Genomic DNA, 20,484 nt, shown 5'->3' on the forward strand with positions numbered 1-20,484 from the left:
GAGCAGCCACACAAAAAGCTCCAGACGGAGAGATGAGAGTGATAAAATGGTGTGAACCGCGTCTCGGCTTCTTGACTCCTCCTGCGTGGAGGAGGAGGAGGAGGAAGAGGAGGAGGCGGGACTCGGTGCACCTCAGCAGACGGAGGAGTTATGCATTGTACTCAGTCTGTCAGTACACTGCATCCACTGAGGAGGAGGAGGAGGAGGCGGCGACGAGGGCCACGCATTAACCCCTGAGCAGAGAACGTGCAGGGAGAGGGTGTCCAGCACCGATCGGTGACCGTCTCTCTGCGCCTCCCGCACCGGACCGCGTCGCTCTCGTGTTGCCGCCAGTCTGCGGGGCTGCGGCAGGACCCACCGGGCAGGACTCGCCTCTCTGGAGCCCGATCGCTCGGCGGCGGCGGAAGGGACGTGATATGAACCCCTCATCGGCTTAAACGCCTGTGCAGCTAAATAGCCCCATTTCAGGGGGCAGGGGGGGAGTACACAGAGGAGGCACCGAGAGGACATTCGTACCCTTTTAACGGAAGGCCGACACCAAAACAAACACCCACGGAACCTGTAGCGATGCCCGGGTTTGATTACAAGTTCCTGGAAAAGCCAAAGAGACGGTTCCAGTGTCCGCTCTGCAGCAAGGCGATGCGGGAGCCGGTCCAAGTGTCTACCTGTGGACATCGGTTCTGTGACACCTGTCTGCAAGAATTTCTGAGGTAGGCTACGGTGTGTTTGTTTGTCTGTGCGAGAGCCTCCGCGGAGCAGGCGATACTCGGCTCCACCGCAGCCGCGTCGAGTTTCGGCTGAGCGACAGTAAATACAGGACGTGTAGGTGTGTCCTCCTCGGTCCTCACCTTAACATGCACCATTTGAGTGTTGCTGCACAATTACTCGGACAGTGCATCCGCGGGGCCTGGTAAACAGGGCCTGCGCTGGACTCTACTCCTCTTTTTTGTGGTCTTCTTTCCTGTGAGCTAATGATTTAATGCTGGTATGATCCAGTGTGTCGGCATAGACACGTGACCGAGGAGCTCTTTGTTTTGGATCATGCATCCAGGTGCTTTGGTTGGACAGGTAGAGGACGCTTTCATTGTTCTGCTCAAAAGGGAGATGGCTTTTGTTGTTGCTACATCATCCACGAGTCGACAACAAACAACGCTTGCAATGATGCAACGCGTTATGTGTGTGTGTGTGTTTTATACAGAATGTATTAATGTAATCGTTATGTTGAAGTGACCGAGTGTTAATAGATTCCATGTTGTGGTGTCCTGCAGAGGGTCCCTGCCTCTCCATCCTGGCTGTGTTTTTGCCCTCAGGGAGGCTGAGTCTGCATAGGGTTGCGTGCGTGCGCGTGCGCGTGCGTTTGTGTCTGTGTGGAGGGGCCTCAGTCCAGGATTAGACGGATTCCTTCATTGGTGTCAGTCAGGGGGCCACTGAGGGACCTTTCACGCTAAGGTCAGCAGTGTGATAGACCCCCCCCCCCCCCCGCACGCACACACACACACACACACACCACCCCTCTTCATCCCCTCACTTCCTCCTCATCTGCTCAACATTGAAGGCTGTGTTACTTGTAGAAAGAAAGTCTTTGTTTTATCTTGAGGTGGTTTGTTTCGAAAACGGACTATCATGAACTAAAAGGAAACCAACAATGAACAACAACCACAATGTAGCTGCACATTAGGAAGTTGCATCGTGAACGTCTTAGGCGGTGAGAAGTGATACTTTGTGTTGTAATGTCACGTCTATTAAAAGCAATCCTTTTTCGGAGTTTGAAGAAAGCGTAATCGTATGTTACGTCTCGTTTATTTATAAGCCTCTATAGATATCTAACATCTTCACAGTTAGTTACTGCGCTTCAGGCACATTCAGAGGATTCAGGAAGATGATGGGATTTATTTTCAGAATGTATCTATAGGTTGTTTGTAAAACTGTAAAAAAGTAGCCAACAATCCAAAACGCAAAGATGTTCAGTTTACAATCGTATGAAACGGAAGATAAATCTTACAGAAAAGCTCATTGTTTCTACTTGTGTAAAAGAAACTATGGGAGTTCCATGTAATGGCTCAATAAGTCCCTGGAATATTATGCACAGATGATCTAAATGGTAATGGTTCTGAGTGTAGAGCTGCAACAATAAGTCAATTGATCAAAAAGTAAATCAACATGAAAAGTATTTGACTTATGTAATTTCTCAAGTAAAATTCGCTGAAAATCCTCCACCTCTTTAAAATATATATGATTGTAAACTGATTACCTCACTGCATTCAGCTTATATGAGTTTGTTGGCTCTTGGTTGACAGGCAGGACACACTATGACTATACAAACCAAAAAAAGCATTTCATTCAGATGATGTGAATGCACGTAGATATTCTTTATTCACACGCAGAGCAACCGTACTGATGTGTTTCATCGAGGATATAGAAGAGCAGCTCCTTTGTGTGACTCGTATCAGGGCTTCAGTAATGTCTCACAAAGATAAAGAGGAGCCACAACGGACACACACAGAGCGCTTTGCTTTTTTTTGTTAGAGAAACTCTTGTAAAAGGTTAAAACACTCATGTACCTAAGTATATCGTTTTACAGTTAAAGTCAGTGTTGCAGCTCTTAAAGGTGCTGTGATGTGTTAAAACCTAATTGTGCTGTTTTTCTAGTGGGTAATCTACTGAATCTGACTGGTCTGCACTTTTATTTCAGTAGCAATTATTTTACTGTAACCAGTGCTGACAAAGATCTGACGCCTTCACTTTTACTTGAGACCTGATGGCACCTTGAGAGAAACTCTCAAGCAAAGACAACTTCTTTTAACCAACAGTATATCAGGACAGAGGAACATCTCATCTAATTGTGAAATATCAACTTTTTTATGTTCTTGCGTCACAACACCAGTCTGCTAGTAGGAGAGAGAGAGAGGTGAAGAAGTGAATGAGCACATGGCCTGCTGTGTCATGCTCTTGGAGTCGTCATGACGCCTCCCCTTTGCTCACGCGACAGCGGCACATTGCATCTGGTTGAGAAGCAGGAAGTCCGATGCACAAAGAGAGAAAGGGAGGAACAGTGTTCGCTGGTGAGCAATAAGTTTGGCCCGACGCTTTGGCTGCCTCATCTCGCCCGCCTCCGTCTTTGTCCTCCAGTTTACGCTCTTTTCAGATTCCCACAGACTGACTGAATGTAGAAAAAGTTTCCAGGCTTATGAACGTTGTCGTTGAGTAACTCTTTTCTTCTGTTTGGTCGTGGTGTCAGTGCAGGTGTGGATGTGATTCTTCCCTCCCTCAGTACACCTTCAATGTCCGGACAAATCTGAAATAAGTATAAAAAAAGACCACTTTAGATAATAGGGCACCATTCATTATAACGCGAAGCTTGGGGCTGTCCCAGACTTAAGAAACTCTGTTGACCAGAAATAATCATACAAAAACTTTGCATATTGTGTTTACCTGAGCTGTGTTTATAAGTTTTTTCTAAAAAGGTCATTTGGCATGAAAAAACATAAAAAGCAACTTATCAACGACGGAAATCGTAGATCAAAACAGCCAATTAATTGACAAATCACTACTTATAGATTTGATAATTTAACCAATTTTTAAAAGGTGTTATTTAAGTTTACTCCTCCAAGCTTGAAGAGTAAAACATTTATAACGTTGTTATTACCAAATGGAAAGATAAACTAGTTAAAGAGATTCCTCACAACTTTGCAACTCAAAACATTTTCTTATAATCTTAACCATCAATTGAGCCATTAAGTGCAACTCATAGACTTTTCACAAGGGGTGCCCAATAAAAAGTGCTACATCATAATCTTAAACCAGATTGTACTTCAGATTCTGGTGTGGGGATATCCAAACACGTTACAGTCATTCAGACTTTTGAGACAATCAAAATGTTTTTGCATCTTGGTGTAAACGATGACATTATTTCTCTCCATGAGATGACGACTTGCTTCCGATGTTGCTCTAAAATAAGAGTTCCCGGTCCACCTCTCAGGTTAAATGAAGATTAAACAGACGTTTCCATCAACAGTAAATTATATTTCTGCACCGTCAATAGCTCTGACAAACCGAAAACAAAGCCGCTCTGTCACCTCTTTAATTAACAAAGTGGGCCAGTTGAGGCCACTTTCCCATCGGGCACACGCATCTTTTTGTGAGGCGTGTTCAAGTGTATTGAGGCTGACACACAGTAGTTATCTAATGACATTATGCAACTAGGTTGCGATTTTTTCATGTAATTTGTTTAAGGATGTGTAACATCCAGTCAGGGCTCGCCAGCCGACTTTGCCCACTTTCTGTCAGGGCTACGTCACAGGTAGCGAGGTGGAGGAGCTCATGCGCAGAGGAATTGAGGACTTAGTGTGGATTAACACAAAGATGCTCTTTAATAAGTCAAAAGTTTCCACACAAAAAAACCCAACAAAGTCCAAAACGGGGCAGGCAGAGAATCAGGGTTCAGGGCCGAAGCAGGCAGGGTCAGATACGACAGACGGGACGACGGAAAAAAGACAACAATCCAGCAACAGACAAGGGAAAGAGTGGCACAATATATAGGGGGGAAAACAGGTGTACGACATGGAAACAGGTGTATGACATGAGACATTAACGAGACGAGAAGGGGGAGGGCAGGTGCAGGGAATGACGCAATCAAGGAGACAGAGGAGACACAGAGAAGACACAGTAGACACAGAGAAGACACAGAGTACACACAGAACAGAACCTTACGCTTTCAGCCTGACTGCTTTCACCGGAGCTCGCTGCGCTGTTGCTCAACACATGCAAGAATGCTGCTGCATGGCATTTCTTCAGCGTTAATCATCCTCCCTCAACAAATCGTCCTCAATATGACCTATCGGCAACACTTCAACTCATTTAACATCGTGAGAACTTTAAATGCTAAATAAGAAATGCTTTATATCACACTTTAATGTAGTTTTAAGCAGATGTAATTGTTTAGTAAAGTATACTTCAACAGTTCTAACTTCTCCTACAAGGACATATTTTATATTATCTTGCCATTCATTATCTGTTTATACCCCAGCCATCACTTATGGGTGCTTCACTACACGAGGAGTTGTATAGTTGTTGACGTGTACATTATTAATAACCGATATCCGTTTATATCCTGCTTTTTTACTGCTAAAGTGTCACCAATTGAAAGGGTGAATCCTTTATTTTCAGTTCGAAGGTTGTCAAAATACACTTTCCTGAGAGGCACTCGATAAATGCATGACTTGTTTTTACTTTCCCATGTTATGTGTCGGTGCTGAGAGGAGCTGGTGAGGGCCTCGTCTGTGGACTGGGTTTCCTTTCAACTCCTCACAGTCCTGGAGGCTCCAAGGCAGTCCTGCCCTGCAGCTTTCACCTCAATAAAATATGAGTCACATGCTTCAACAATTGAGTGTGACCCGGGCAGCCTTTTGTTTTAGCAACACTGCCTATTTAGTATTTAATAAAGGACAATAAGCACTTAATGGTATTTAGCATACTTTCCTTCTTAGTGTGGGGACTAAGTAGCCCTCACACATGCCAGGCCTCATGGCTCATCAGTGCACGGAGCCGCAGTAATGCCGTGCAATGTGACAGCGGCGCCTCTGTGGGGACGGTGCCACGGCCTCGACATGGGTGTAATTGGTGTGTTCGGCTCGGGAGCGTCTCCTTCCACGTCGTTGTGTCGTGCTGCAACTGCTGACTGAGCCAGAGTCACGAGGAACGACAGCGGTCTAATATGAGACAAATGTTCACGATTCCATTATTCACTGTCCAACTCCGCGGGGGCGTTATTTTTCTATTCTTTTAAATGGTTGGGATTCATTTTAACTTCGAGACATCATCTGTGCAGTGCAGTTATTTCTCTCCTCATTGATATCAGTCATACTCACGCTCCCACACTTTTATAGTCTTTTTACTCTCTTCCACTAACAGCAGCAGTACGTCTTATTTGAGTGTGTGGGCAAGAACTATCGATACTACTTTATGATCAGTGACCTCTTATCGAAGGGTTAAAAGGTCTAAATAATGGCTTTATAAATGGTTCATAAATCAGTAAATCGAGGCTGCGACTTACACTAGATTTTACCGTCAATAATTGTCCAATGAATCGAATCAACGAACTGTTTACTCCCTAAAATGTCAGACATGCCAATAACAATCTCACAAAAAGAACAAAATTCCCTATTTAAAATGCCTAGTTTTGTCCGAAAAACGAAAGAAATTCAAGCAAATGCTCACGTTAGAGTAGCTACGACTGAAATGATTCATCATTGTCAAAAATTGTTGGAGATATAAATGTCATGAGTCCATTAATAAATGGTCCATTAAAAAGTCTGCAGTTACACATGTTCATACATTGTGAGTGTGAGATGAGGAGATTGACACTTTCATGTGTGTACAATAAATATGCTGCAAGCGGTTGCTCCTTAGCTTAGCTTAGCATAAAGAGCAAGAAACAGGAGGAAGCAGCTGTTGGATATTTTGTTTAATATATGCACCAACCAGAGTGTAAAAAACCACAATTTGCGGAAGTCGCTGCTCAGACAAATAATAAATCCTCATAAACTCCAGAACGTGACGTTTTTTACATTTAAAATATCTTACAGATTAAACGAATGAGTTACCTTAAGGTGCTTTCGAAGTGCTTCTAGGTAGATTATGTTACTTACAGAGAGAATAGTATCAATATCCTCAATTCTTGGCAAGAGAACAAATAACCTTAAACCGTACAGAGCTCAACAGACACTTGTTCTGCTGGAGGACAACCGCTCTAAATAGCACTACAGTTATTTAGATTAATAACTGATCTGTAAAGATTTAGAAAGTGATTTATTAACCTTTAAAACACCTAATAGAGGGGGATTTGTTCGAAAGTAGTACCATACAAATCAAACGGCAGATCCGAAAGGCGTTTGGCTCCGTCAACATGTGATAATCAAAGTTCCTTTATCTCCTTTTAAGCACATGATGAATCCACTTCTATCCACTGTGCGTGCAGCCGTGCAGAGAGACGTATAGAGAGGCACTTTGGGCGTTTTTTAAAGCGCTAAATGGAGCTGTGTGTTGCATTGGTGCTCAATGTTGTGTGTAAGTCTGCCACTTGAGGCAGCTGTGGCTTTGTGTCTCAGTGGGTATCTGAATGGGAGCAATGCCATGGATGGCTGATGAATGACTGTGTGTTTATCACCATCCCTCCATCCCATCACAGAGACGCTCACAGTCCCCTGCAGGTGTCCGCGGGCTGCACAGGCATCCTGGGTCCAGATCCGGGGAGTTTAGCGGGGGTCTCTGCTGTCCCATCCTGTGTCCGGCGACAACGGTGCTCAGTGAGCTGCACAGAGAGAGATGTTGTGTCTGGCTGAGTCAAAGCCCTCAGGCCTCCGCTCCGCACTTCGGGGCCTGTGAATCCTTCTCAGTGGTTGTGCACTGAGGCTCCTGTCAGCTGATGAACTTGGGGTGAGAGATCTGGAAAGAGCCCAGTCCATTCAAACACATCAATGCATAGAGGGGGACACTCACTGGGAGAAGAGAGACAGCAGCGTCTGTCTGGGAAAAGAAGAGTCTGTACTCTGTACTCTCTCTCTCTGTATCTACGCCTCCATGATGTGCCGTACCTGTGAAGTCAAGACAAACAACAGCCATTGTGTGAAGTTGTGCCGCCCACTCATTGCTCGTATTGCAGCGACTGAATGTTCCTGACCGTTACACGTCATCTCACTGATGGACTTTAAAACCACCGATCATACGAGAAGTCCCTAGTCTTTAAAGTTTAAGATGGATGTTTACAGCCTGCTGCTTCAAAGTTATTATTTCCTGAATTCGAAATCGAGTTGCTGAAACAAAATATGGACTTTGGAGTTTGGTTCAGATCGGCATTATGAAACACGCCTGCAGCCAACAGCCATGCAGTTTTTTTTCATTTTCTTAATTAGTTGTATCTACATGTTGTCAGAAAAAACAATGGTTTAAAATAATATCAATTATGATTAGTGTTTCATCCAAAAACCCAAAGATATTACGTTTAGAATTCTGTAAAGCAGAGAACCCACATTATTAATCTCCGATCTAAAAAGTTGCTACTTTTGGTGCCGGCTGAAGGATGAACAATCATGCACATTTAAGGAGCCGCTGCACTCAAGCTGAAAATGAAAGCCTGAGAATTAAATCCAAACAAACAGGAAACAAGCCTAAATCACAGTATTTTATGGGTGTAAGGAAACTGATGTTCACACAGTAATTTCCCATGTTTAGACTCTACCCCCCACCCAGCTTGTGACCCACAATTTAGTTTAAAATCAGTGAACCCTCACTTTGCGTAAACACCAGAGAAGTTAGATTATGACACAAACATTCCAATAGTTCAGTTTTTCTCACTCACGCATGGTAAATGGCCCATGAGAAGTTTGTTTACAAGCTGTGATTCTCCCGTAAAGTTTCCCACCATGGTTTCTAGTTAAGACAACTAACAGTGGAATAAGAATTGCTTCTTTGATGGCCAAAAGAATGTTTTCAAAGGAAGCGTCCAAAACCCGATAGCCCTATTCTTGTCAATTTCACACAGATACAATCTAGCTGGCTTGTTTCAGGATAAGATCATTTGTGGCAAATCTCCTGGGAGGAAGCAGAGAGGCTTAAGAGATGCAGCTGTGACTATGACATCGCTGAGAGAAAGTGCCCTGACCATTTCACACAGCTGCAGAGTTCCAGAAAATATGTCATTGTGTGTATTGTGACAGCTGTTGTAAAGAAAGCAGATTGAGTTGTTTCAGCCTCTCGTTGTGACGGGGCGGCTCTCTGTGCGTCGCGTTCAGGTCGCATCATCTGTCGGCCGCGTGGGAGTTTATTACAGACAAGCCAGTTCAAGCATAATTCATCGCATAATGCTTTTATTTGAATCACAAAAATACATCTTGAATGCTCGAGAACTTTACGCCTTTACTCGACTTCTACATTACCCCCCCCCCCCCCCCCGATCGTCCATATCAAGTGGCCACACACGGCGTCTTCTCTGCGCCTTGTGGTCGAGAAGGATGCCAAAGTGTCGACGAATGGCAATTTGTGGTTTCCAGAAAGTCTTAAAGCCGTGACTCAGCATCTACCTACCTGTGAACAACTTCAAATTACTGCAATTAGTTTGACTTCACGAAGAGAGCCAAACTCATCATCACCAGGTGGTTTGGTTGTTGGTGGAGTGTAGCTCGGAAATATTGTCGCTTTTGTGAAATTTAGCAAAAGACATCTATATTTAGTCAGTTTAAACTTCAGGTCTTCAGGATGAGATGTCATCTTTCACATTTAAAATATGATTAACTGAAAGAAAATGTAAGGTTTACTTCAACTTGTAGTGTATTGTTGTAGCGTTAGCTCTAATGTATACTGCTTATAATGACCCATGTCCTAGTTTAGTCGCTGAGATCTGGGAGCACGGCGGCTCATCGTGAAAAAACAAGTTGGACGAAACTAGAAATTGATTATTATCAATAATAAGCACAGGGCTCTCAAGTTTTGAAGACAGGGAAGAGTGAAATTCCCATCAGCACCCCCCCCCCCCCCCCCCCCGCAGAGCGAAATTTTCGGATGTCAGTCAGTCGCGTGCAATACCAGGATGCTTTATTTTCATTGGTTGCTGGATTCAATCTTACCCAGATACTACATGGTTTTTTTCTGATTGGCTATTGTGTAGCCCATTTCTTTTTTGGGATTTGCTGATAAGTGGCTCCTCACAGCAGAACTCCAGGGGAGCGCTTGATTCCTCCACGGTGAGGCCAGCTCATGTTTGTGCCCTGCGGCACATTAAAACATTAAATAGCCGAGAGTTTTTTTCAGCGTGAGAAATACGATGTGTGGCGGGAGTGCGTGACGTAAGACCGAAATGCGTGAGTCTCACGCTCAATGCGTGACACTTGAGAGCCCTGTAAGCAACCGCTGTCTTTGGAGGGAAAACAACCCGAACAACACAAAATGAGCAGCGACATCAGTGTCACTGCAGAAGCCTATAAGAGCCTAGTTTATAGACATGCCTCAACTTGCCCTCCTCTGAGAGGTCCTTTTTAAATTAATCTCACAGCCTTTCCGGGCCAAACAAAGACCGAAAACATTCCAGCTATGCAGCGAGGCACCTTGCTCCTGACACAGCGAGCATGCTGGGACCAAGCCGCCAAACCCAGCCCTGCTGCTGCTGGACCGCTGCCAGTTGGCCCAGATCTGGGAAGCATGGCCAGGGCTTACACATGCTCGGGTATGCATGCTATGTGAAACCGCTTGGATGAAGGTATGGTTATCATAACACGCGCATACCTCTGCCTGTAGTTGGGGTTTTAAACTGCAGAGCATACTGAAACCATGAGACACATTTTTCAGTTCAAAACCATTTCAGTGCTCGATCTGGCTGCGCGCTGCTCCCTCATATGAACTGACCCCGCCCCCTTCCCCAATCTGTTTGTCCTGTGCACAGGTCACTGAACCAGCTAGAACACACATGGTTAAGCTCCCACAGAAATTTTTCCAGCAGGATGCTTTTTTTTTTTTTACTGATTAGCCTCAAACTTAATCATCACTGAATTTCCAAAGCAGGGTGTTGGAGAGTCAGACACCATTAGTTGATTCAACAGAAACTTAATTGGCAGCTACTTTAATTATCAGTAAACCCTCTAAGTACATTTTTTAAAAACCATTATACCAACACATTTCCTTAAGTTGCTGAGCTTTTGAGACCGTCTTCGGCTTTAAAACACATTTTTAAATTTTATTACTACTGTAGATAAATATACCGGTATCGTATTTATGTTATATAATATTCATGGTATATCGTATTTATGGTATTGTATTGATTTATGGTATCAGGTATCATGATATTTATGGCAGGTATCTTATAGAAGTTATAATTTTAGGATCGTGACAACCAGGTAGAGGAAGGAACAGACTCATGGAACAGACTCATGGAACAGAATCACAGAACAGACTCATGGAACAGAATCATGGAACAGACTCATGGAACAGGCTCACGGAACAGACTCACGGAACAGACTCACGGAACAGACTCACGGAACAGACTCACGGAACAGGCTCACGGAACAGACTCACGGAACAGAATCACGGAACAGAATCACGGAACAGAATCACGGAACAGACTCACGGAACAGACTCACGGAACAGACTCACGGAACAGAATCACGGAACAGACTCACGGAACAGACTCACGGAACAGACTCACGGAACAGAATCACGGAACAGACTCACGGAACAGAATCACGGAACAGACTCACGGAACAGACTCACGGAACAGACTCACGGAACAGACTCACGGAACAGACTCACGGAACAGACTCACGGAACAGAATCACGGAACAGACTCATGGAACAGACTCAAAGCTCAGCAGAGCACACGAGTCAAATAAAATGACTCATGAATGACTTTAACCATATTATATATAATGACAATGTAAAGTTGTTATTACTTTTATTCTTCAGAGGACCTTTTTTCTTAAAATGTTTGTTATTATTTAGATTTGCGGTCAGAACAATCAAAAGACCGTAGTTCTAAAAGCTTTGAGGTGTCATCAAACGACGTGGAATCTAAAAGTCACCATTTCGACTTTATCCCCCGAAGTGTAGGAAGTTGGCGTGGTGATTTGGTCGAGATCTCATTTGTATCAAAAGGCTGTCGTCACTGTCAGGCTGCAGAGTGACTGCTGCAGAGGTTGCCGGGCTGACAGGCCGGCATGTGAGGAATCTGAGTCTGAGGTCTGAAAGGAGAGCAGCTGGCAGAGAGCGCGGGGAAGTGGGCGTCTCACCGCCGAGGCACCTGTCTCAGTGAAAGGCTCCTCTGTAGAGCTGAACAGGTGTCAGCAGGGCAGTTAAGCCCTTCACTTGAAGCGAACACTCTCTGAATTATAGTCATTTATCCACAGGGGCCTCATCAATGTTAAGGTCATTGCCCACTTGCCCCTTCGTCTTTCCGCTTCCTTCCTGTCAAGACTCTTCTACCTCCCTCTCATCAGCTCGGCTGTTTACTGTGGTGGTCCTTTAACCAAACAGCTCAATGACTCTGTCAAGTACACTCACTCCCTTGTGCTGTGTCTCGTAGCTCATTCTTACATATGTCAACACGTTAATGCTCTGCACCACCTTCTTCCTCCCTTTGCACAAGCTAACTATTGATCCCATGAAAGGGCCGCACAGGAAGTCGCTCTGTCAGGTGCATGTCCAGATGGGTCAATCAGTCAACTCATTCAGGGTGAGGAAGCGCTTGTTTCACGGACTTTCTCAACCCACCAATAGTGGCAATGACGCAGGATTGGTTGATTGTGGTGGTGGATTAATAAAAGGGCACATTAATAATTATTGTTTTTATTATCAATTCATCCGCTGGGGACTTTCATGATGAATCTGCCAATTGTTTGACATTGTTTGGCATTTTTTCGAAAATGGCAAAAGAAATTTGAATCGAGCAATTATTCCTTTTGCTCAAACAAAAGTCAAAAACCAAAATACCATCTACGATCGCAAATTACAAAGGAAATCTAGAAAGTACTTGTTGCAGAATCTAACTGTAAAGAAACAATCAACTGAGTGTTGCTCACACTTTGAGATCTGTTCTTCCAAAGAATAATATAATAATATACACTTTTATTAATCCCCAAGGGGAAATTAGTTCTCTGCATTTTAACCCATCCTTAGTTATTAAGGAGCAGTGGGCTGCAGTGATGCGCCCGGGAAGCAACTGGGGGTTCAGTGCCTTGCTCAAGGACACTTCGACTTGCAACTAATGGGGAGAGCGGGGATCGAACCTACAACCTTGGGGTTGCAGGACGGCCCTCTTACCCCACTGAGCTACAGCCAGGTGACATCTCTATTTATTGCTAATTTCTCTTTTTGTTTTCTTCTTTTGCTCCCCTCTGCTCTCTTCTGCGCTGATTGGAAAAAACCCGTTATCTCATTGTTGCTCCCGGCAACAGGGGCAGGTTGAAGAATTCATGCTAGACGAACAATGCAGCTGAGGCGCTCTGAAACGAAGGAGGCGATTTGACGTCAGCACCTCGCCTCGCTGAACAAAGACATTGCATCCACAAAGCAGAGAAGTGGACAAGTGCAGGCGGGGCATCGCTGAGCTGGCTCAGACAGAGGAGGAGGAGGAGGGCACGTACAGACCGGGGGGGGGGGGGGTTCTGTATCTCTTCAATCGACTGTACACGCAGGCCTGCTCTCCACCGCATGTCCGAGATTATAACGGCTGAAACCAAGAGCAGTGATTGTTTTGTTTTTTGTGAATTAGTGCATGCGTCTGTGTGTTGTCACTGTCTGCAAGCTGCTCCCTCACACACACCTGCACACAAGCCCACATGCACACACACCTATAAAGACCTCACCTTCCCTCCCAGTTACCATGGACACAAAAGCAAAGGACCTCAAATTGTCACTGCCCCTGTTGTGCACACTTCACAGGCCTGAATTAGCTCACTGACACATCAAGAAAAGGAGCTTTTCTGCTCGCTGTTCAACGGGAATGCAAATTAGTCCAAAGTAGAAATTACCATTATATAACGCTGTTCTCGTTTCGGATATCTGAGAGGGAAGTGAGCCGTCAATTTGACTCGATTTCTCAGTTGAGCACTGTCGAGGAAAAAAAAAGAAAGTGTTCTTGTGCCTGAGAGGAATACGAGTGACTCATGACTCATCAGATTCACGGCTGTGCTTCCTGCACTCGGCTGTGATAACGGTGGATCACAGTGAGGCAGGTCACAGACTTTGACAAGAGGAACTCCAAATCATTATCCCGTCTCCATTCGGTCTTCAGTTCTCTGTGACCTGGTTAAGTCAGAGTGATGCAAATACCATTGCGCTTATCAGTTTCACAACTTCTCGAACGGTCAATGAGTCATTGTGTTCTGGAGGATTGGACTGGATATGTGTTCTTCTGCTTGTGGGATTGGTCTAAAATAACTCCCACAGAAACGCTGATAATGGTTTACCTACAGCTGCTATCTCAGGCACGCAAAAGCAGGTCAGCTGGAGACGTGTGTTTGAGTGCTTATGAATGAGGGGACAAAATAGGCTAATAACTGCAGACCTGCTCTTTCTATTGTTACCAGCGGTTTGATAGTGTTTGTGTTCAAAGATCAAACCACTAAAAAGAAACAAGAAAGTCAAATGTAGGGCACATTTTAATCATTTTAATCGGCAAAAGAAAATGCTTTTCGGCCGAGGAGCACACAGATCTGATGTTTTTGTCTGTCGCCATATTTTGTCTCTTCAGCACGGAGTGAACAGGTGCAGGTTAATTAAAAGATCAGTTGTCCATAAGATGTTGCTGGTGAAGGGATTATCTGCACTGCTGCTGTCGGTGACTGGCGGGCCATGCAGATATGATGAAAAAAAAACAGCCTTCCTGGACCTGATAGGTCATCGTGGCCTGTTTTTAATAAAATGTGGTTGCAAATATGTTGTTGTTGTTGTTTTCCCTTTCAGCACGTTAACAACTGACTTGTGCTCCACATATTTTCAATGAAGTGACAATCGCTGTGCAATCAAAGAATAGTTTTGATTGAAAGATGATGAGAGCAAGTGTCTCTCCGGGGATCTTTCCCCAGAGGCATTCAGCATATCGGCATCCAATGAAAACAACTGGCGTCTTTGTCTGCTGTATGGGTTTTGGCATTGAGAGCAGACTCTATAAGCGAGTGAAATGAAGTGCTAACAAATTGCTATTCAACTGGATTCATGGTAAATACATGCAAAGCAGCCACACACACACTTTTTCCTCCATGGTGCCATGAGCTCATGTGTCTAAAGGTGCTGCTGAATTGTGAAGCTTTACCTCAAAGTGGGCTCTGATTGATGCCTTTCCTCTGGTGGCCAACAGCAGAGCAAGTTCTTTTTTAGAGAGAAACTGTCCCTCGTGGCCTCTGGGTCGAGTGCAACTGATTTTGGTGGTTCTGAAACTCATAAACCAAACCCCTCGGAGAGCATCAGGAGGTCGTTACACAGGAATAATGAGCTGTTCGAACCAGCTTACAAACTATTGGCACATTCCTCTTCATTCTTCCACAGGAGTTAAGACCGTCTTGAAAAGAAGGGCATTTTGGCAGTTTATTCACACTGAAATCCGCACAGCTTAATTTAGGCGATGGCTTGCAATTTATCCTACTATGGGATGACTTTACACACGGTGTCTTCATCGGTTAAAGGAGCATGAAACCTTTTGGATATTTAATCCTTTTTAAATTGTAATTGGCTTTTTAACACAAACGCCTTGTGGGATTTTGTGTCAGGATTGATTTCTTTATCTTTATTACAGTGAGGGAGGAAGTAAAGAGACTCCATTAAAGCTCAATCTTGTCTTGACTGATGGTTTTATATTTCATAATTGCACCTCCACTCTAAGTAAACACTTTCCTAGCATTTATATGCAGAACAGGCCATATGTATCTGTGCTTCTATCCTAACTCTTCAGAGGAAGTGTGTTTTAAAGTGAAATAGTTTGTGATTGCCGAGAGTTAGATGAGATCGATAGCCTACGGCTTCCATATATGTCCTCTAAATATATGGACAAAGGATATGGCGCCGTACGTGATGGCTGCTGTGTTGCGAGCTCCCGGATTTTGTAGTAGTTTTTTGTTATTTATTCTTCTTATTGCGACTATTTTTGCACAAAACGTTAGCAGCCAGTTAACGACGACAGATGATGCACACTTCTGGAGATTGGATCAGTTGTCACGCCAGAGTTTTTTTTTCAAACTTACTCGGACGCCCCGCCCAGGAACAGTAGCGGAACTATCTCCGTCCATTTGGCGCGATCTCACGCCAACGTCGCCGGACGGAGGGGCGAGCTGGCGTGCTGGTTGGGCTGAGGAGCCGGTGATGACCCCCACACTAGGCGCGATCTCACGCAAAACGCCGCGGACGGGAAGCGAGCGCGCTGGGCGGTTAGGCTGAGACGAGTCGCCAATCGACCCCACTACTACCCACCATTTTACTGGCAAATGTACAGTCTTTGGACAATAAGCTATCGAGCTACAGGGGCTCGTATTCAATTCCACCGGAAACTAAGGACAACTGCATCATCTGCCTTACGGAGACATGGATGTCGGAGGAGGTCACCGACAGCCATCGAGAAGCCGGTAGGATTTTTCTCCGCCCACCGCGCACAGAACAAAGACTCTCTCTGGTAAAGATCGTGGAGGGGGGTATGTCTCATGATAAACAGATCTTGGTGCAACCAAAGTCATGTACATACTCTCAAGTCGTCTGTTCCCCCGGACCTGGAGTACCTAATGCTATGTGTCGACTCCATTCTGGCTATCAAGGGAGTTTACAGCAGTCACCGCAACTGCTGTGTAATATCGTACCGGTTAACACGGACATACAGGAAGGAACCTCACGGGGTCGGCATGTGTCGACCATTCTGGGCTACGAGGAGTTTTACAGCAGCACCGTAACTGCTGTACATTCTCCACAGCTAACACACGGACATAGCGCTTGAAGGAACTCTGCGATCGCGATCAGGGAGCAGGAGCACCACACCGAGGCTGCTTTCATTGTGGCGGGACTTCAACAAAGCGACCCTGAAAGAAAGTTCTCCCGGTTCTACCAACACATAACAAGCAACACGCTGGGGAGCGGATTCTCCTGCTACACACTCCCTTCGGGATGGATACAAAGCCCTCCTCCGCCCACGTCGCAAATCGACACCCCCACCCTCCCATCCTACTCCCCCCTACAGGCAGAGGCTAAAGCAGCAACCAATCGCTGTGAAGGAAGTGCAACGCTCGTCGGACCAATCGAGTCTATGCTACAGGACCTTTTTGAACGCATGACTGGGATATGTTCAGGGTCGCCGGACAACACAACCAGTGAGTACGCTGCGCCTCAGTCACCGGGTTCATCAAGAAATGCATAGATGACGTTGTTCCTACCAAGTCGGTTCGATTTATCCAAACCAGAAACTGGATATAATGGCGGCGGTTCGCTAAGCTCGCCACGCCGCAACACCGCTCTTGACTCCCGGGAATATGGCGGAATACAAAAAGCCCGCTTCGACCTCCGAGAGACATCGGCTCTGCCCCAAGGGAGTTCAGGAACAAGGTGGAGGAAAAGCTCAAGAGCCATGCGTGAGAGTGGTGTGAAGAAGGCTAGACCAGACAATCACGGACTTCAGAGGAGAACCAGCGGTGAAGAGACTCTCTACCTCTCACCTCTCCACTCCCAGGCGAGCTAAATACATTCTTTGCTCGGTTCGGCGTGAGCAGGCAGCCTCCCGAAGGCAGCGCTGCGAGGAGACCAGCCTGCTGATCATCTCGGTGGCTGACGCGCAGAGCCTTCAAGCGGGTGGCGCACATCCGAAGGCGGCAGGTCCCACAAGGGGCGCGCCGCCTCAGAGCATGTGCAGACCAGTTGGCAGGAGTCTTCGCAGACATCTTCAACCTCTCCCTGTCCCAGGCTGTTGTTCCTGAGAGCTTCAAGATGTCCACCATTGTGCCTGTCCCCAAACACCCCAAGGTAACCTGCCTGAATGAGACCACGCCCTGGAGACCCGTAGCCCTCCACCGATTGTCAGTAAATGCTTCCGAGAGGTTGGTCAAGGACTTCATTTGTTCCATGTTGCCTGCCACACTGGACCCATGGCAATTGCATATCACAGAAAACAGATCACGGCCAGCGCCAATTGCCGGCATACTACCCTTTCCACTGGAGGAGGAACTGTTGTGTGGGAATGCTGGTTGGGACTTCTAACTCAGCGTTCAAACACTATGTTCCATAAGCTGAAACACCAAGCTCAGAGGTCTGGGCCTGCACTCTACCACCGACGACGACAATTCATGGCACTTCACACACCTTTCCCACCTGGAGGGAGGGGTGGACGTTGTGTGCGAATGCTGGACAGAGACTACAGCTCAGCTGCCATTCCCCTATTCCCCCAAGCTCCACACCAAGGAGGTTCAGGGCACTCTACCCACTCACCATGTGCAGCTGGATACTGGACTTCTGTCGGGCCGCCGCCAGGTGGTGAGGATGGGCAGTACCCACCTCAGAGCCTTGAACCTCAACGCCTTGCCCCATGTTGTTATTTCTCCTCTTCCCTCTACTCACCACCCACCCACACACGTGCAGCCATATCAGCTCCATCATCATCATCAAGTGCGACACTGACAACAGTGGCTGGGAATACACTACCACGAGGACAGCCTACAGGAGGAGGTTGGATCACTGGGTACAGTGGGGCCAGGAGAACAGCCAATCCTCAACCTCAACCAAGAAGACCAAGGAGCTGATCGTGGACTACAGGAGGCGAGAGAGGACAGCACCCCATCTCCATAGACGGAGTTGCAGTAGAGAGGTCAGCAGCTTCGTTCCGGCGCGTACACTCCGAGGACCCTCACATGACCACGACACCACTCACGTGGTGAAAGAAACAACAACAACCTTCCTATTTCTTAGCACTGGGAGGCGGGTGAAATTCAACATGGCCCCCGCATCCTCAGAACATTCTACACCAGTACCATCGAGAGTGTTCTGACAGGTTGCATCACCGCCTGGTACCAGGGAACTGCACGCCTGGAGCGTGGTCTGATGCAGGCACTACACCGTTGGAGCGAGGGGGGGGCATCATAGTAGAGGGTGGAAAGCGGGTCACACAGTGAGGGTGGTGCGGTCGGCACAGTACATCGTTGGAGGTGAGCTCCTCCATCCTGGACATATACACCAAGCGTGTGTGGCCAGGGCAAGCGGATGAAGACAACCACCACCCCACCGGCCACAAACTGTTCACCCTTTCTCACAATACAGGCGACATACCGTATATCAAGTCAGACTGACAGACTGAGGGGAGGGCTTTCAGTCAGGCCATCAGGCTGCTGAACAAGGACTGACTGACCCTCATTAACACACATATATGTAACATAATCTGTATATATCTATGGCCATATATATGGTGTATATTTGGTATATATATATATATTGTATATATATATTGTATGTATATACATATATATATATATATTGTCTCAAAAAAGTGTATATTCTATTACATTGTTTTATATATATATATTGTTAATACTTTCTTCTTTTTGTGTGTGGATATTGTATAGTTTATTCTCATTCTTTATCTTTTTTTTCTACTGCTACTGCTTGTTTTGTTTGCAAACAATTTCACAAACCGATTATACTTGTATAAAAGGGGATGTGACAATAAAAACTTGAAACTTGAAATATATAACATTACATTATATCACATTACAGCTAGCAGCCTGTTAGCATTAAGACGCAACACAGGGGTTTGTCTGGATTAAACAAAGGTCTAAAGTGGTGACTTTGTGACCTTTGGAGAGAGCAGGCTAGCTGATTCCTTTGTTCTAAGCTAATTAAGCGAGCTGGTTGAAGGCTGTAGCTCTCAGCAAGAAAAAACAATGAGCAGGTTTCAAAAATTGTCCAGCTGTTGCTTTTAAGTCTGAATAAACAAATGACCTCAAACTGAACACCTGCTCTAAGGCTTTACTGAAGCATTCACAAAGGCTTCTGATTGAAAATACTCCCGGATCGTAGCGCACTGCTGCTTCTACTCTGCATTCTCATCACGCTGCATGCCGGCCGGCCGGGCTTCGATGATTGTGTGACAATGGCTGAATCATCAACTGTTGAAGGAAAAAAAAAAAAAATGAGAGACTAGTGCTGTTTCTCCAGCGCCATATGCATACAGTTGGCAGGCAGCTCTCCCTTATATAAGGCCAGGCAATGCCTTGGCAATCTCAAAGCCGCTGTGCAGGCATTGCACGGGATTAGCTCGGCAGCATCACGGCTCCTCCAAGTCAGCCACCATCGCTGCAGATCACCCTTTTTTAGCAGAAATCTGTCCTCTGAAGCTGAGCTAAAATTAGACCAGCGATCTGCGATTAAAACAGCTCAAATTCACACACGTCTGAACTCTAAAGTAATTTATAGCATGTAACCGCTTTCTTTTGGTCTCCGTTGGAACAACAGCTGGTCTCTCTTTTTCGCAAATGTGTGACAGTGGGTGGTAAAATGGAGAGTGGGGTTTCAACGTGCTGCTGCAACCTCAAGCTTTTTAAACTTTTTTTTCAGCAGTCTGGGGCAGTTTCTGTGTTGCGCGACATGTGCAACTCAGCAGGACTTTCATTGATCTTCGGGCAATCCTCCACCTCTGCTGCCCCCCACAACACCGCCCCTTCAACCAATACATCTTCTTACATCTTCTTTCAAGCCCTCCTTTCATCATCTCAGCAGTTCAGGGTGGGCATGTGGTAGCCCTCCCGGTCTTTTTTTTTTTTCTTTCTTTGGCGTGGGCAGGGTGAGCGATGCAGCATGCATTGCATCAGCTCTGCATGCAATGGCTCAGTGATGGGCCAGACTTTTCCCACAACCCTCCATTCACATCCACCATTCTGCACCCAGATCAGCAGCAGTTAATGAAAGTGGATTGATTTTCCTGTGCCTCCTGCATACGGCGTTGAATATAGGGGATGAAATCAACCAGGAAACCAAAGGCTCCTT

At 45.8% G+C, this 20,484-nt stretch overlaps 1 protein-coding gene across 1 annotated transcript in view; it reads left to right on the forward strand.

The window, feature by feature from the left end:
• The first annotated feature begins 192 nt into the window (after positions 1-192).
• traf4a (tnf receptor-associated factor 4a) overlaps positions 193-20,484 on the forward strand; it is a 41,953-nt gene continuing 21,661 nt past the window's right edge. The window contains exon 1 of the mRNA XM_056441518.1: positions 193-710. Coding sequence (XP_056297493.1) covers positions 568-710 — 143 coding nt within the window. The 5' untranslated portion in view covers positions 193-567. The remainder of the gene's footprint in view (positions 711-20,484) is intronic.

Source organism: Pseudoliparis swirei, chromosome 20, assembly GCF_029220125.1.
Source record: "Pseudoliparis swirei isolate HS2019 ecotype Mariana Trench chromosome 20, NWPU_hadal_v1, whole genome shotgun sequence".
Classification (NCBI taxonomy): domain Eukaryota; kingdom Metazoa; phylum Chordata; class Actinopteri; order Perciformes; family Liparidae; genus Pseudoliparis; species Pseudoliparis swirei.